The following is a 17,668-nucleotide window of genomic DNA, read 5'->3' on the forward strand; positions in this document are numbered from 1 at the left end:
GAACTGCCTGAGCTCCAGGGCTTCCTGCAGCTCTGCGCCACCCTCCGGATCCCGGCGCGAAGCTGCGTGGGGCTCCGGAGGGTAGCGCATAGCTGCCTGCATTCCGAAGCCTGGTGCGCGCTGAAGAGCGCCCCGGGCTTCGCGCACCTCTCCGCAAGCCTGGGGAGACCGGCGCAGCTCCCTAGGCTTGCGGATAGCAGGCTGTTCTGGGGGCTGGGGTCGGGGGAAGCTCGGGCTTCCCCTGCGCCTGCCCCGTGCCTGGGGAGGGAAATTTTTTTTCCCTTTATTTCCCCCACCAAAAAAATTAGGTGCGTCCTATGGGGCGGTGCGTCCTATGGGGTGAAAAATACGGTACTTGGCCCAGCAATGGGCTGATCTTTGTGCTTCCTATCGCAAATGGGATTTCTTTAGACATTTCCCCCTCTTCTCCTGATTTAAGGGTTTGGGGCTTTTGCTCTGCAGGAAGAAGCACATGGGAACTTTGCATCATTTTTTACTGCTCTCCATCATGCCATATTTTAAGGTGGAAGTGTGCAGTGTTCTTTTTAAAAAAAGAAAAATACTGTTTGTGACTCTATGCCACACATTGGTGCCAAAAATGCTAAGCTAGAAGAACCGTAGTTTGGCCCTGCAGAAGGCAGCTTTAGATGTTCCTAAATCTTGTATTTTTCATTGCTTAGCTTAGCTAAATTATGGTGGTGATGAGGAAATTGTTTTAATAATAATAATAATAATAATAACTGGAACAGTGACCTCCAGCAAATGCTGCTGTTAAGGCTTTAAAAGAAATACAAGAGATTCTATAGACGGCTCCCTGCCTCCCTATCTGTAGTTTGGCAATGAGTGTGAAGCCCTCAGGACTTAATCAGAGCTGATGACTGGCTGACTTGGTTTATTCCCCACTTTAACATCAACTTACGTGGAAAGCATAGACACACACCTGTATCTGCTCCCTAAAAAAAGCTAAACAACTTGGATCTGAACCCCCCCCCCAAAAGGGGTAGATCACTGCCAGTTTTTTATTCTGTGAGTGGATCGCAGTCTCTTAGGAGTTGGACGTCCCTGCGCTACACCAATCAAACTTGTTCAAATAAAGGAGGTGATGATTACCTGTGTTTTTATAATTTTATCATAGTATTGCAATAACATTTCATAAGACTCTCATGCTACAAGGTTCTGCATGTTTTGCCGCAACAGCTACCTGTCTGGAATTAGTCACAGCTGTTTCATTTCCACCTCCCAGGATTTAAAATATATATTGTATACAAATCAGGAAGCTGAGGCTATTTTATTTACAGCATTTTTATCCTGCTCATAAGCCAGATAAGGGTCCTAAAGCAGCTTACAAATGTCAGCAATAAGACAGTCCCTGCATTCAGGCTTATACTAAAAAAGACACAACACAAAAGGAAAAGGGGTTGGGTGGGAGGAGGAAAAAAGGAAGTTTAAGACACTGTCTGGCAATGGACACCACTCACTATTAATGACACTTTTGGCCCCGGTGAAAGGATTGCAAAGGTGCATAGAATGCAGGACAACAGACTCCATTTTGCCCTGAGAGAAGGAAAAGGAGGGATGGGGTGGTTTATGTTTAGGAAAAGTGTCAAATTGTAAACCATCCAGGGTGGCTAAGCAAAAAGGCAGGATATAAATGCAATACAATCAATTTATTACTTACAGAACTGGGTGTATCAAGTGAGGTCATGTCTGCTTTCCCCCCTCCTTCCTGCATCATTTCCTTCCTCCAACCCTCCCTACTTTTTCGACGGAAATTCTGAAATCGAAATTTAAAACCATTCAACAAAGCAATCATACAGGAAAACTGAGCTACGGGCAACGTTCAAAGTGTGTCATACTTTAAAAGCCTGCCAGAACAGTAACAAAAATTCCCTCTTGATAGTTGTCGACCTCCTCATCTCTGGAAAGGAGAGGGAGAAAAGTCATTTGCGGAGGAGAGGACGGGAGAAAACCCCACTTCAGGGTCCCAGGCCACGGAGGACTTTCAAAAGTATTTTATTTGGAGCCAGGAGAATTACAGGAGAATTTTCGCAAAACCCTTGTGGTTCTCCAATAAATATTTTCACCTCTTCCGTGATGCACGTGGACCCTCCAGAGTCTCCCAGCAACTTTCAAGTTTTTACCCCCTCCCTGCATCTCTCCCAGCAGAGGAGGCAAGAGGAACGGGGAGGGGGCGGAGTCAGGGGAGAAGTTTCGCTTTCGCTTTCCAGTCCATCTCTCCCACGCTTCAGATCTACCCAGCAACCGCCGCCGCAATCTGCACGCCGTTTTTCCATTGGTGGAATATTTCCGCCGCAGCTCCTCTTCCGGACCCTTCTGCTGGCGGGGCGGGGATTGCTTCGTCCCGATGGGGGTCCTCATCCGTGGGGGCCCCTGGATCCTGTGCGCTGCTGCCCACCTGCTCCTGCTGGACTGCGCTGGTCAGTACCTCCGGGGGCGGAACTGCGGGGCGGAAAGAAAGACCCCCAAGTCCAAAGATCCCGCGGTTGTGGGTGTAACTTTGTGCAAAGGGGGAAGACCAGGGGGGAGTTCCCTACCCGAAGTGGAGCCAGATCCCTTGAGAAATATCTGTTTTTCTCAGACTTTTTGTTTTGCATGCCGCCTTGGGGGCAGGGAGAGTTTCAGAGGAGCGCAAGGCGAGAATTAAGGGACTTGGGGGTCGTGTTTGTGGGGCTCATCATCATCTACCTACCAGTGCAGCGCTGGCCTCTTCCCTAACGCACACGGTAATGTGTGAAGAGAGCTACTAGCAAGGGTGGGTGCGTGATCTGGGTGGCTACGAACTGGGAAGTCTACGGAGTAACTGGCAAAAGCGAGTCCTCCTCTGCTTCAGGTAAGGATTTGCTGTGTCGGCTCCTTGGTCCACCTAGTGGCCGGGGTTGGAATAGCTCGTGGGAAAGGGAGCTCTGCTGGGGAGGGCTGGTTCAAATCTTACCTCTGCCATTCACGAACTGACCAGGTTTAGCACACCTATCAGCCAATCACCCATTCCCAGCACCCTTCTGAGTAATACCCCTCCCCACCCTCTCACTCTGGTGACTTCTGTTTCAGTGTATCTGAAGAAGTGTGCATGCACACGAAAGCTCATACCAAGAACAAACTTAGTTGGTCTCTAAGGGGCTACTGGAAGGATTTTTTTTAATTTTGAAAATTAATTGAAAATGAAATAATTCTAGCACCCTCCCTTTTTGAGGAATGACACATACATATTAGCTGTGCTTAGAAAGATCTGAGCAAATTCATCTATGGGGCCTGGTGATAATTCCCCTCCCCAGGTGATGTGAGCTACAGAACCCGCAGCTCCCTTTCATATTTAAAATTGGGGGTGGCAATACTGACCTGCTGCTTTGCAGGGTCGTTGTCAGGCTTAGGAGAATGTCAAATGCTTAGAACGCCTTATTCTGCTGTCCTGTCTGTCTGTCTGTCTGCCAGTGGTTCTCTAGACACAGCTGCCTTTCATCTTTAAAACTGGCAAAACTGACACAGGACAAATAGAAGAAGACACCTTCGCCCTGGTATGGTTCCCCTTTATCACATACACAGCCCAACAAGACAACGACAAGGATCCGCCGACAGCATACAAATCAATCTGGCTAACCTGATCCAAACACACACACACACACACACACACACACACGCCCTCACTCACACACAAAAACAAATCTCACCACAGCCAAGCAAAGACAACCAACCACACATTAGGCTACCCCCAACCTCTCTCACCACCAAGGAAATACCACGAGCGAATAGTAAGAGAACACACACAAGTGACGCTGACACAAAACCCCACACATACACTAAGCAGAAGCATTGCCACCCGACCCCACCCCACTCATCATGCCCCCTCCCCCTCTTCCCCCTTTTTTCTTACGCTAACACTGTATACACTAATGTCTCACAACAAATGAAACCGATCTGTAGAAAACACGACTTGAAAAAAGAGACAATGCACGTATTTTTGTAAATGACAAAAGCTTTAGTAAAAATACAGTCGTACCTCTTGTTACATCAGTCTCCGGTTGTGTTTTTTCAGGATACGAACCCGGCAAACCCGGAAGTGTATACTTCTGGGTTTTGCCACGCGTAGAAGCAGTGCTCTACTTGCAGACTTTTCAGGGTGCGAACGGCACCCCGGAACGGATCGAGTCTGTAACTAGAGGTACCACCGTATTTTAAAAATAAAACTGGCAAAACATACACACGTTCAGTGTCTCTGGGTGCAGCGGTTTGCCACTCCCTCAGGCGCTGGGCACATTTGTGATTGTTCGTCTAGAACAAAACATTTAGGCTGAAGTCCTTGCTTTCCTGGGTGTAAGCCCCATTGAACTCAATAGGACTCACTTCTGATAACACAGGGGTTGGCAAGGTTTATCTTGCCTGGGCCAGATCAGCCCCATGGGCCAGATTGCGTGTGCGATTTTCAGCATCTGCGCAGGTGCAATTTTTGGTGTCTGTGTCTATGCAGATGCGATTTTCGGCACTGCAGAAGTGAGTCCCTGCCCCAGTTCAGCGCAGTGCGCTAGCGGGCAGCTCGGTTCGAGGTTGGCTCGTGGGCCAATCAGACGACCTCCACGGGCCACTTCTGGCCCATGGGCCTTATGTTGCTGACCCCGTGATAACATATGTGCACAGGATGTCATGGTTTTCTGCTTTAAAATTTAAGGAACCAACAGCACCACTTTGAGAGCAGTCTTCTCAGGTTCCTCGCAAGGATAAGGGTCTGTGAAGGTTTTTTTTGGTGGAGTGTGGATTCTCCTCTTCAGGATCCCTAACTCTGCCCTTCTTTTGCAGCCTCTTCCTCCCACTCCATGCGCAATTTTTACACTGGGGTGTCAGAGTCCGGCCAGGGGCTGCCCTGGTTCGTTGCCGTGGGCTACTTAGATGACCAGCCCATCTACTACTACGACAGCGATACCCGGAGGGAAGAGCCTGCGGTGCCCTGGATGGAGAAAGTAGAGGAGGATTATCCCAAGTTCTGGGACAGGCAGACGCAGATCTTGCATGGCTGGGAGCAGACGTTCAGAGCGAACGTGGAGATTGTAAGGAACCTTTACAACCAGAGCAAGGGTGAGTGGAGGGGGCGAAGAATGGCTCTCTCTCCTGCTGAAGCTTCTCCCTCAGATGAAGGCTCCACTCTGGTACATGGAAGGATAATAATAATAATAATAATAATAATAATAATAATAATAATAATAAATATTTATACCCTGCCCATCTGGCAGGGCTTCCCAGCCACTCTGGGTGGCTCCCAACAGAATATTAAAAACACAATAAAAGATAAAACATTAAAAACTTTCCTAAACAAGGCTGCCTTGAGATATCTTCTAAAAGTCAAATAGTTGTTTATTTCCTTGACAAATGATGGAATGGCGTTCCACAGGGTGGGCGCCACTACCAAGAAGGCCCTCTGCCTGGTTCCCTGTAACCTCACTTCTCGCAGGGAGGGAACCGCCAGAAGGCCCTCGGAGCTGGACCTCAGTGTCCAGGCTGAACGATGGGGGTAGAGACACTCCTTCAGGTATACTGGACCGAGGCCATTTAGGGCTTTCAAGGTCAGCACCACACTGTGAATTGTGCTCAGAAACTTACTGGGAGCCAATGTAGGTCTTTCAAGACCAGTGTTATGTGGTCCTGGCGGCCACTCCCAGTCACCAGTCTAGCTGCCGCATTCTGGATTAATTGCAGTTTCTGGGTCACCTTCAAAGGTAGCCCCACGTAGAGCGCATTGCAGTAGTCCAAGCAAGAGATAACTAGAGCATGCACCACTCTGGCAAGACAGTGCGCAGGCAGGTAGGGTCTCAGCTATATGGTTAACTCAGAACAAGCCAACCCCAAATTTGGCTGCTCAGCTTTTCAGCAGAATCCAAGAATCCTAAAATTGTAGAGTTGGACCCCAAGGGGCATCTAGTCCAACCCCCTGCAATCCAGGAATCTCAACTAAAGCATCCATGTCAGATGGCCACCCAACCTCTGCTTAAACACTGTGGGAAGGTTTACCTTAGTAGAGTTAAACAATCCCCTTTTTAAGTTTATGCAGCGATCAGCTTGTTGCTGACTCGTCTGAGTTCTGCTAATAAAGATGCCTTCCTGGTTAAAAATCCCTTTGAAACCCTCTTAAAGACTACACACACGAATCTGATTCATGTTCATATCTTACTCGCAGATTCATTCAGGTTTACAGAACTGTACCTGAAGGCAGGCTTAGGTTACATAACAAGCAAATAATCTCTACCAGAGGGAAGATGATCCTGAGGTGACTGCAACTGAGCAGTTTCAGTCAGTCAGTCAGTTTTATTGCACATAGCCAAAGGCTGCCACAATGTATGCAGAATCCTTCAACAATTAAAAGAAAATATGCTGGATTAATACAAAAAACTTAAAACATTTATATTATCAAGACATTACCTATTCTAAACAGAGCTATAAGAGTACCTTAATATACAGGTTAAGACATTAAACAATAAAATTTATAGGCTAAAATCGTCACATGGCCACTAATATATTAAAAAATAATGTTAATTAATACAATGTGCAATTATATTTGGAGTTTGGTGATAAATACTGCAACTGAGCAGTTACCTTTCAAAACTACCAGCAACTGACAAACTGGTTGTCACAGCAACCGGTTAGAACATGGCGGCCGTTAGTCCTCTGTCGGAATGTTGCACTTGACTGCAGCTTTATGTTCCACAAAAACCTCCAAGGAAGGAGAGTTCACAACCTCCCAAAGAAGACCGTTCCATGGTCAAACAGCTCTTACTGTCAGAAAGTTCTTCTTGATGTTTAGTCGGAATCTTCTTCCTTATAACTTGAAGCCATGGGTTCGAGTCCTACCTGGTAATTGAATCATGCCTGGTGCTACCTGCGGGCTTTCTCTTTGGCTTCTGTTAACTCTACTTCCTCCGTATCCCTTTTTAAAAATGGACACCTGGTCACTCCTGAGCATATCTCATTGGAAAATGTGGCAGAAATGCTACCAAGGGTCTTTTCCCGGTTTCCTGGTGCATAACATTCTGTGTATATGCATAGCTCAAATGTCCTCTCCCTACTCTGTCAAAAGAAACAAGGTGGCAACTTTAAAGGTGCTTAGAACAAGCCCTGGGAGCTAGGATGCCTGCAAATTTTATCCACTTCTGTCAAAACAGTGTTGAAGGTAGAGATGCATGGCGATCGTTCCCATGTAAGATGAGTGGGAAATGAAGGAAGTGGGGGGAGCTTCATATAAAGAACTAGTGGTGTAGCATGGGAGGCCATGGGGCAACACCCGATGCTGCCTCAATACAGCTGCGTGCTTCCATCCCTGGAACAGTCTCCTTCGGGAGGCTGTGGACACTCCTTCCCTGGAGGTTTTTAAGCAGAGGTTGGATGGCTATCTGTCATGGGGGAGGGGGGGTTCCCTTCCAATTCTTTGATTCTATGACTGTTGAAAATGTCTTCTCCATGCAAACCAGGAAGTGACTTCTCCAGACAATGGAACTCTTCTTTTCATCTCTGCAGCTGCAGCCTCCTGCATGATACAAACAACATTAGACAGTTGAATGTGCATTATTATTATTATTATTATTATTATTATTATTATTATTATTATTATTACCCCGCCCATCTGACTGGGTTTCCCCAGCCACTCTGGGCGACTCCATCCATTCCCCTCCCTCCCACTGCTCCCTCTGCACAGCCCCGGGCTTTGGTAAACCACGATACACCACTGCAAAGAATGAGCCCTAAGAACATCAGTTCCCTGTGGGTGGCTGGGAGCCCCCAGTGCTATTTCTCAGCATGTCTTTGGATGCCTGGCATTAAGCTCACTGGCCTCCTGAGCCTCTTTATATTTACAGGGTTTCACACCTGGCAAGCCATGTACGGCTGCGAGCTGAGGCAGGACGGGCACATAAGTGGGTATTCCCAATTTGGCTACGACGGGAGGGACTTTGTCACCTTCGACAAGGAGACCCTCACCTGGACGGCAGCTGACACAGCAGCCCAGGTGACCAAGAGGAGGTGGGATGCCGACTTGGCTGCCAACCAGCGCAGGAAGCACTTCCTGGAGGAGATTTGCATCGAGTACCTGCGGAAATACCTGAACTACGGGAAGGAGGTTCTGCTCAGGACTGGTGAGGGGTGGGGTTTTGGAGGACTCATTGGGGGGAAGTTGGCCATTTCCTTACAACTTATAGGGTGGCGTTCCTGCCAAATGTCTACCAGATCTAGGTGATGATGGGGATAGGGAATAAATGGGGGGGAATGGCTTGTTGTGGGTTTTGGGGGGTGAGGGTAGGACTTGAAATACCTTCCTTCAAGTTAGAGGGAACTGAATCAATTCATCCATTGGAGACCTGGTGACATTTGCCCCTCAGCCCAGAGGTAGCTCACTGGGAAAATCTCAAAACCACAAGTCTGGGATGCGGGTGGTGCTGCGGTCTAAACCACTGAACCTCTTGGGCTTGCCAGTTGGAAGGTCAGCGGTTCGAATCCCTGCGGCGGAGTGAGCTCCCGTTGCTCTATCATAGCTCCTGCCAACCTAGCAGTTTGAAAGCACGCCACTGCAAGCAGATAAATAGGTACCACTGCGGTGGGAAGATAAACGGCATTTCCGTGTGCTCTGGCTTCCCTCAAGGTGTCCTGTTGTGCCAGAAGCGGTTTAGTCCTGCTGGCCACATGACCGAGAAAGCTGTCTGTGGACAAACGCTGGCTCCCTCAGCCTGAAAGTGAGATGAGCACCACAACTTCATGGTCGCCTTTGATTGGACTTAACCGTCCAGGGGTCCTTTGCCTTTACCTTAAATATTAGAGCCTCTCAAGATGATGATGATGATGATTAGAAAATGACATCCCTCCCTCCCAAAGCGGCCCAGGTTGGCCAACACACAAGCAACAAAACTTCATGTGGAAGGCTCTCCCCAGGGAGGTTCGCCTGGTGCCTTCATTATATATTTTTAGGTGCCAGGTGAAAACATTCCTCTTCAACCAGGCCTTTGGTTGAAGCCCTTTAAACATGTCTGAGGGAAGGGAGTGTTATTGTTTTGTTGTTTTGATTTAATTATTTACTTGTGTTTTATCTTGAATTTTATTCTGTCAACTGCCCTGAGATCTTTTGATGAACGGCAGCATATTATTATTATTATTATTATTATTATTATTATTATTATTATTACAAAGGTATCTCGGGTTAAGTTCTTAATTCGTTCTGGAGGTCCGTTCTTAACCTGAAACTGTTCTTAACCTGAAGCACTTTAGCTAATGGGGTCTCCTGCTGCCGCCGTGCCGCCGGAGCACGATTTCTGTTCTCATCCTGAAGCAAAGTTCTTAACCCGAGGTAATATTTATGGGTTAGCGGAATCTGTAACCTGAAGCGTCTGTAACCCGAGGTACCACTGTATCATCATCATCATCATCATCATCATCATTAATAGTATAAGGTGTGACCGGAAAGTTTGGTGAATGGTCACAGAAATCAGACAGCGCGAAATATGCGAACATACAATTGGCATCGCAAACCCACAAAATGCTCACAATTGTGAATGGAGATGAAGCTGTAACTTGAAAGACAGTGTATGAGCGGTTTAAGCATTTCCGTGAAGGGCAGCAAACCATCAAAGATGACCCTCAGTCTGTCAACAAGCAGAACGGCGGCAAGTTTCGACAGAGTTCGTGAGTTATTGATGTGGGATCGGCGTTTGTCTGAATGATGGTGGAAGAATCGCATATTCCACGTGAAATTGTTACTGAGGTTACTGAGTCGTCCCACCCTCCATATTCTCCCAATCTGGCCCCACCAGATTTCTTTCTTTTTCCAAAACTGAAATCTGCACTGAAAGGGCACAGGTTTTCCAACATTTCACATGTCCAAGCTGCTGTGATGAAGGACCTGAAAGCAGTATGAAAAGAGGAATTTTCCAGAAGTTTCTAACAGTTCTATGAATGTTGTCAATGGTGCGTTGTATCAGAGGGGGCCTACTTTGAAGGCCTGTAAGGCATGTATGTTCAAATATTTTTCGCTGTCCGATTTCTGTGACCATTCACTGAACTTTCCGGTCACACCCTGTAATAAGAATCCAGAAACAGTTCTGAGACAGAAACGGACTGGAGAAGATGCCAAGGGAGGCTGAGGAATCTGGTTCCTTCAAGGTTCTTCTTAATTTATTCAGGATGCTACAAGTGTGGGATATTGACTCTCTGGGTCAGGATTGAGGGGGACTGTTCCTGATTTTACAGCATCCATCCTGCCAGCCACCAGAGGCATCCCTGTGTTAACCCCAATGTGGCCCTTTTTTCAGAGGCTCCAGTGGTCAAGGTGAGCAGGAAGGCAGACTATGACGGCCTGGAGACCCTCGTTTGCCAAGTCCACGGCTTCTACCCCAAGGAGATTGAGGCCAACTGGGTGAAGGACGGGGAGGTCTGGCAGGAGGGCACCCTCCGAGGATTGGTCGCCCCCAACTCGGACGGGACCTACTATCTCTTTCTCAGTGTCAAGATCGCCTCTGAGGAGAGGGAGCGCTTCCGGTGCCGCGTGGAGCATGACAGCCTGGAGAAGCCTCTGGACGTGGCCTGGGAGGAGCCAGGTGGGCTCTTGGAGGGGGATTTTATCCATTTTATTTATTGAATTTCAAACCCAGAGATGAAGGGCAGGGGAAGCAGCCAAAGACGCCCAGCCGCTGCATCACAACATAAATTGGCAATTCCTAGTTGGATCCTTTCTGTACATCTGAGAGCAAAACAAGTTACAGTTGTACCTTGGTTCTCAAACACCTTGGTACTCGTCCGTTTTGGTTCCTGAACGACGCAAATCTATAAGTGGGTGTTCCAGTTTGCAAATGTTTTTCCGAAGCCGAATGTCTGATGAGGCTTCCAATTGAGTGCAGGAAGCTCCTGCAGCCAATCGGAAGCCGCGCCTTGGTTTTTGAACATTTTTGGAAGTCAAACAGCACCTGCTGCCTCGCAAGCCTTGAGCTCAAAATATTATGTCAAAGGTAAAAGACGGCCACCATCTCTTTGTCTGTAAACCTGTGTGGTTCTGAGTTCACAAAGCATTCATAAACACTCTGATTTTTAGATGTGAATAAAACCTTACTATGGCTTCGCCAATTCTGTGGGGAACTCTTGCACACCTTGCACAGGTTGGGGGGGGGGGAGTAGAGAGAGAGAAGCACGTTCACCACCTTAACATCCTTGGAGGAAAAGGTGGGATTATAATTGCAAATAAATAAAACTGAATGTCAGATCTCCATCTTTCTGCCTCTCCCATGAATGGAAAATATTGCTCTGAATTTCCCTAATTTTCCCTAATCTGCTTTTAGCATCCAACATGGGACTTGTTATTGGGTGCATCTTGGTAGCTGTCCTGCTGGCTGGAATTGCTGGGATCTTGGTGTGCATCAGTAAGTAACTTGTGAATGGACTTGCTGGGGATTAGGGACCTAACTCTGTTGTGGGAGAGACTATCCCCTTTTGAAGGAATCCAGGTGACTCCATGGGCTGGTCTTCTCCACTTCCCCCATCCCCTGGTGCTTGGTGTGTTCCTCATTCACCCCTGGAGGTTATTAGGCAGGGACCAGAGGAGGCACCTGCCACAAGGCCCTTCCTCCTTGCAGAGGATAAAGCTGAAGGATCTCTACAAGGATCTCTTTCCATCCTAACGCTCTGATTCTGTCTCTGCAGAGAAAAGGAAAGATGGATACAGAGCAGCATCAGGTAAGTGACGCCTTCCTCTTTGCATGCTCATTCTAATGCAGGTAAATTCAGGGTGAGAACTGAACGATTAGCTGAGCCATATGTAAGTATACAGTGGTACCTCAAGTTACATACGCTTCAGGTTACAGACGCTTCAGGTTACAGACTCCGCTAACCCAGAAATAGTACCTCGGGTCAAGAACTTTGCTTCTGGATGAGAACAGAAATCGTGCAGCGGCAGCAGGAGGTCCCATGAGCTAAAGTGGTGCATCAGGTTAAGAACAGTTTCAGGTTAAGAACAGACCTCCGGAACGAATTAAGTTCTTAACCCGAGATACCACTGTATTTCCTTTGTACAGTGGTACCTCGGGTTAAGAGCTTAATTTTATATTTATATGAAATAATCACCATCATAATAATAATAAATTTGTACTGCCCTTCATCCATAGACCTCAGTGCAGTTCACAACATAAAAATGCAAGATAAAACACACAAAATATATGATAAAAACAACACATACACACAAACAAACCAATAAAAAAGCCCTCTCTCCTATCCTTTAACTGTGCACTGCACTGCGCTGATGTTGCGTGTTACAGTTACAGAGATACTTTAATAAATTAAATAATAAATAAAAAGCACAGAAAAAGGCTTGGGACCTGGCTTCCTGAGACTCCCTCCCTTCTTCATCATCATCTTCATTTTTAATTTGTATACCGTCTTTCTATCTCACAATACTCAAGGAGGTTTACAAGCTGAAGAAACAAAAAATGTACCTCTTATAACAATCTAATGTGATACAAAAATGTGATAATAAAACATAACTTTAAAATAGGCAACCGACATAAAAAGTAACAGTCAACAATCATTAGAATAGCATTAAACAACAACAACAACATATAAAAGTTAAAGAGAAATCCACTCAACAGTTACAATAAATAATTTCTAAACTATAATCAATAAAACGACGGCAAGCCACAGTACATAAAATACTACATTACAAATTGAGAAGCAGAGACTGGAGGGTGGAGCAAGGCCTTGCTTCGTTGTGCCCTGAAAACACATCGGTTAGAAAATGGGAGGATTCAAGGCACCGAGGAGGCAGGGTTGGTTTATTTTTAAATTTTATACCCCCCTTTCCCCCACATCTGAATCTCGAAAGGTCTCGCAGAGCTGGATTGAGTCCTTTAGCGGTGGTGTCCTAGGCTGCCAGTGGCCTGTTCTTGTCACCAGCCTAGTTGCAGTATCTCCCCTAGGGCAGAGCAGACCCACATTGCAATAATTTAGATTTGAGGTGACTGGAGGTGTCAGTGCCTGGACTACAGGGGTCAGGTTGCCCTTCTGTGACCATGAGGCCCTGCCATGTGTGAGGAACCAACTCTCCCAAGATCTGAATGCGGGCCTGCAAGGTGGAGAGAGAGAAAGAGACGCATGTCCCAGAAGGAGTCAATGGAGTTTTCCCTCCTGCCAGGTGAGCTCCTCTTACATTGAAGATATCCCTCTCTATCCCCCATGGCTCCCCAAAGGAGAGATGTACTTGCTTCCAAACTGAAGACTTTCCTGTTTAACACACCCACTGTATACGTTGCAGGCGGACTCTACATCTTTCCAGTTGTTTTCCCAGGCCTTGGAAATGCATCCATTACACTGTACAGTGGTACCTCAGGTTAAGAACTTAATTCGTTCCGGAGGTCCGTTCTTAACCTGAAACTGTTCTTAACCTGAAGCACAACTTTAGCTAATGGGGCCTCCCGCTGCCACCGCGCCGCTGCTAAGCGATTTCTGTCCTCATCCTGAAGCAAAGTTCTTAACCTGAAGCACTATTTCTGGGTTAGCGGAGTCTGTAACCTGAAGCGTCTGTAACCCGAGGTACCACTGTATTTTAGTGCCTTAATTCAACGACAATGCTGTTCAGGGTGAAGACTTGTGAGTGCCACCATAGGCAGCCAATCAGTGCTGTGCACAGCCGGCTCTCAAACCTAGCGCAGCCAGTTCCTCCTGAACTGCATCCTGCAGGGAAGGTGGTATCATCATCACCATTTTTTATTTGTATGCCGCCTTTACACAGTTAAAAAAAACAATGCTCAAGGCGGCTTACAGCATAACAAGGTTTACATAATTACAAAAGTCATAAATCACATTAAAAAACACACACAGCCAAATGGGAAACAATTTCCACATAAATCAATATCTAAAACTAAGAAAACAGCATTAATATCACAGTTTAAAATGACATAGGTAAAAAATAACAGCAATTTAAACAAAAAACCAAAACAAAATGGAGCCCTCTCTGCCCAGCAGCAGCAGTGGCAGCAGTCCTTTATAGAGCCCATCAGGCCCCGCTTTGGGCCAGGTGGTGAGTGGCAGGACTGGGGTCTTCAGGCGCTGAGCAGGGGAGTATGATGAAGGCCGTGCCATATCTGACCTTAAAGGGGACATTCCCAGGGTGCAGAGAGACACTTGCAATGCTGTCTGTCTGTGTAGCATATCAGCAAGTTGCGTGTGTCCCCCCCTCCCCCCCCCCGCTGGGCAATGGTGGACCTGAGATCAGAGGAACTTGCTTCCTCCACCCCTGGTGCTTAGTGGTGGGAAGATACCCGGATTTGGGGCGTCTCTTAATACCCTCCCTCTGCACCTGACTTCTGCTTGTTTCATTTAGAGCGCAGTGTCTGCCCTATTTCTTTTGAAGATGGAGAAAGTGCTCTGCAAACAACCCCCCCCCCCAATCGTGCATACCTGTCTTGTTCTTCCTCTGCAGGTGACCCTGGAGAGGGTGGGGTCATCCCATGTGTAGTCCTCGAGGATGCTGAGCAAGCCTGATCTTGCCTTGTCGTGATTCACCAGCCGGGGCGGACAAGGGAGAGTTGCCTCTGATCCAATGATGGTTGCTTGCTGATGTGGTTTTGAGGATTTGTCTCGTATGGCGAGAGTGTTGGTTTGCATTTCTTTGTACAGAAAGTATTGATCTGATGTGTAGAGATCTTTCCTGTTCTGCTTAATCCAAGAGGGTTCTGGAAGGTTTCTTCTCTGTGTGAAAGAAAGATCTCGTTAGGGTTATTCCTTCTGAGTACAGCTGGTTTCAGGGACGCAGATGGTGCTGTGGGTTAAACTACAGAGTCTAGGACTTGCCGATCGAATCCCTGCGATGGAGTAAGCTCCTGTTGCTTGGTCCCTGCTCCTGCCCACCTAGCAGTTCAAAAGCACGTCAAAGTGCAAGTAGATAAATAGGTACCACTCCAGTGGGAAGGTAAACAGCGTTTCTGTGTGCTGCTCTGGTTCGCCAGAAGCGGCTTAGTCATGCTGGCCACATGACTATAATAGTGAGGTCAGAAGGAACCTGGCTTTCATTCTCTCTCTTTCTATCTCTCTTTCTGGTGTGATGTTCCGTATATGGTGTTAAGGTTTTAGTCTTATTATAAGATATTGTTAAGTTTAAGTTAAGTCTGCTGCAACTGTATTTCTTATGGACAGTGCCAATCCTGAATGTATTGGATTTGTGACCATTATGCTCATTTGCCTTCAGTAGCAGTAAAGCTCTGCTGGATGAAATATCAATTGCCTCTGGTCTATTTTCTGGGAACTCTTCAACGTGTTTAAGTTTTTCCTCCACACATGCGACAGAGAGACCCTCAGAGAGATTGAAGGATATCTCAGGAGTGATGCGGATTAAAGTTGCCAGGCAGAAGGCTGCGTCTCTGGAGAAGCAAAGAGAATCAGATCTGTGGAACGATGAGGGATAGAGGAAAGCCAAGAGTTTGGCCCCCTGAGCTGGGAAGACTCCAGGAGAACCTTCAGGCCCCCATGAGAAGATGCTGAATGGAGGCAGGACAGAGAGAAGCAGTAGACAAACACCAGAAATCTGGGGAAGAGAGAGCTCTGGAGGTGGAAAATCCTGAAAGGGAGTTTGCTATGAATATGCCAGCTTGTCTTTGGGTGTGGGTGGGGAACGACTGCTTTGGGGAGCTGATTTCTGAGACACACGTCTGTTGGTGCTGTGATTTCTAGGTACAGGTGTGAGTCTTTTTTCTTACCCACTGTTTACTCATGAATTGCAGCAGCAGCAACAACTTATTTATACCCCACCCATCTGGCTGGGTTTCCTCAGCCACTCTGGGTGGCTCACAACAGAATATTGAAAATGCAGTAAAAGGTCAAACATAAAAAACTTCCCTAAACAGGGCTGCCTTCAGATGACTTCTAAAAGTCAGGTACAGTGGTACCTCGGGTTACAGACGCTTCAAGTTACAGACGCTTCAGGTTACAGACTACGCTAACCCAGAAATAGTACCTTGGGTTAAGAACATTGCTTCAGGATGAGGACAGAAATCGTGCTCTGGTGGCGTGGCGGCAGCGGGAGGCCCCATTAGCTAAAGTGGTGCTTCAGGTTAAGAACAGTTTCAGGTTAAGAACGGACCTCCGGAACAAATTAAGTACTTAACCTGAGGTACCACTGTACTTGTTTATTTCCTTGACATCTGATGGGAGGGCATTCCACAGGGTGGGCGCCACTACCAAGAAGGCCCTCTGCCTGTTTCTCTGTAACCTCTCTTCTCGTAGGGAGAGAACGGCCAGAAGGCCCTTGGTGCTGGCAATGGGGGTGGAGACGCTCCTTCAGGTATACTGGGCTGAACCCATTTAGGGCTTTAAAGGTCAGCACCAACAAGCATCAGCCAGGCTTTCCACAGCAGGTTTTCCAAGAGAAAGTGGTGGGACAAAAAAAAAGTGTTCACAACCATGCCTAGAAATCACAGCAGCCCACTGTAATAGCCAAAGACCCACAGGCGTCCTGCCCAATGGGGAGGAGCTGAACTGAGACGGGACGTGGTTTGTGTGTGCGTGCATGCGTGTTCATCATTGGCAGAAAATTCCTTTTGCACTGCAAGCTGGCAGTATTGTGTTACAACTCCCAGTCTTAAGTCTGGCTGCCATCTTGTTCCCAGACTCCCTTTAAGGTGCTCACACTTTAAGGCTGCCTCCTTCCCTACAGACCCCCCCAGGTGTCAAGGCAGTTCTGCTGCCTGAGCCCTTCTCTCCCAGCCCCATCATGGAGATCTACCAGAGGAAAAGGGTTAGTTGTCCCAACTGAGCTCCACTAGCAGCGGGCATTTGGCGTCGCTGGTCCCCTGCCCTTCCAGCAGATGTTCAGCAGAGGCCTCTTCGCCTTGGCCTTTGGGGCATCCCTTGAAGACTGTTTTTGATGCCCATTCAGTTTAATTTATTTGAGATTAGTCAGTTGTGATTATTTTGCATTGCATTTTTGTATTCGCATATCTCGTTGTGTGCCACCTGAATATTCTATTTGAATAGGCAGCAAGTACAGTTCTACCTACGAAGTCAAACACCTTGCGAGACAAATGTTTTGGCTCTCAAACGCCGCAAACCCAGAAGTGAGTGTTCTGGCTTGCAGATGTTATTTGGAACCCGAAAGTCCACCGCAGATTCCAATTGGTTGCAGGAAGTTCCTGAACATTTTGGAAGTCAAACGGACTTCCAGAATGGATTCCGTTCGACTTCTGAGGTACAACTGTACTTTTATAAATAAAAATCTAGAAAGAATAAGGCAGTCACTGCACAATACCATCTTGCCTTTGTTATTCTTGCCTTGCCGTCATCTGCATGGACTCCAAATATTTACAGGGCAAGAAAATGAGTAAAAAGTCGTTGATATCATAAGTGTGTTGTGCGTTTGTGTTTTGGCTCTTATGCAACATGTAAATTGAATAAACAAATAAAAATAAACTTGACTTGCTTAAACTGGTCCCTTGAATGATTTCTTGGAAATCACCTGGTTTCCATTTCAGCTGGGGAAGAAAGCAGCCGGCAGGGGGCAGCGGAGGATCGCAAAAAACGGGAAAGCGAGAAAATATAACTAGGGACTGTGGAGAAATGGGGGAGGGTGTCTTGTGGCAGAGAGAGAGCGTGAGGGCAGGAATCCACCCTGGAAACACACACACACACATATGCAGAGAGATCCATTTGCACT

The 17,668-nt window shown here is 47.1% G+C and overlaps 1 protein-coding gene across 2 annotated transcripts; it reads left to right on the top strand.

Moving 5' to 3' along the window:
- Nucleotides 1-2,170: 2,170 nt before the first annotated feature.
- On the top strand, nt 2,171-14,809 carry LOC128409446 (H-2 class I histocompatibility antigen, Q9 alpha chain-like). 2 transcript variants are annotated; one of them, XM_053379955.1, is made up of 7 exons: nt 2,171-2,438; nt 4,810-5,085; nt 7,854-8,129; nt 10,293-10,577; nt 11,313-11,393; nt 11,674-11,706; nt 14,444-14,809. In XM_053379955.1, the coding sequence occupies exons 1-7, from the start codon at nt 2,366-2,368 to the stop codon at nt 14,503-14,505; spliced, it is 1,086 nt and encodes a 361-aa protein (XP_053235930.1). In that variant the 5' UTR covers nt 2,171-2,365; the 3' UTR covers nt 14,506-14,809. The 2 variants fall into 2 exon arrangements, with proteins under 2 accessions (XP_053235930.1, XP_053235931.1); XM_053379956.1 differs by lacking the exon at nt 11,313-11,393 and having other exon boundaries at nt 2,175-2,438.
- Nucleotides 14,810-17,668: the final 2,859 nt, after the last annotated feature.

The sequence above is a fragment of the Podarcis raffonei genome, chromosome 2 (assembly GCF_027172205.1).
Source record: "Podarcis raffonei isolate rPodRaf1 chromosome 2, rPodRaf1.pri, whole genome shotgun sequence".
Taxonomy (NCBI): domain Eukaryota; kingdom Metazoa; phylum Chordata; class Lepidosauria; order Squamata; family Lacertidae; genus Podarcis; species Podarcis raffonei.

Excerpts from the sequence above, each read along its gene's own strand:
- LOC128409446 (XM_053379955.1), top strand. The coding sequence starts at position 2,366 with ATGGGGGTCCTCATCCGTGGGGGCCCCTGGATCCTGTGCGCTGCTGCC. Across the intron at positions 2,439-4,809 it reads GCTCCTGCTGGACTGCGCTG|CCTCTTCCTCCCACTCCATG; the intron begins GTCAGTACCTCC and ends CTTCTTTTGCAG. Across the intron at positions 10,578-11,312 it reads CGTGGCCTGGGAGGAGCCAG|CATCCAACATGGGACTTGTT; the intron begins GTGGGCTCTTGG and ends ATCTGCTTTTAG.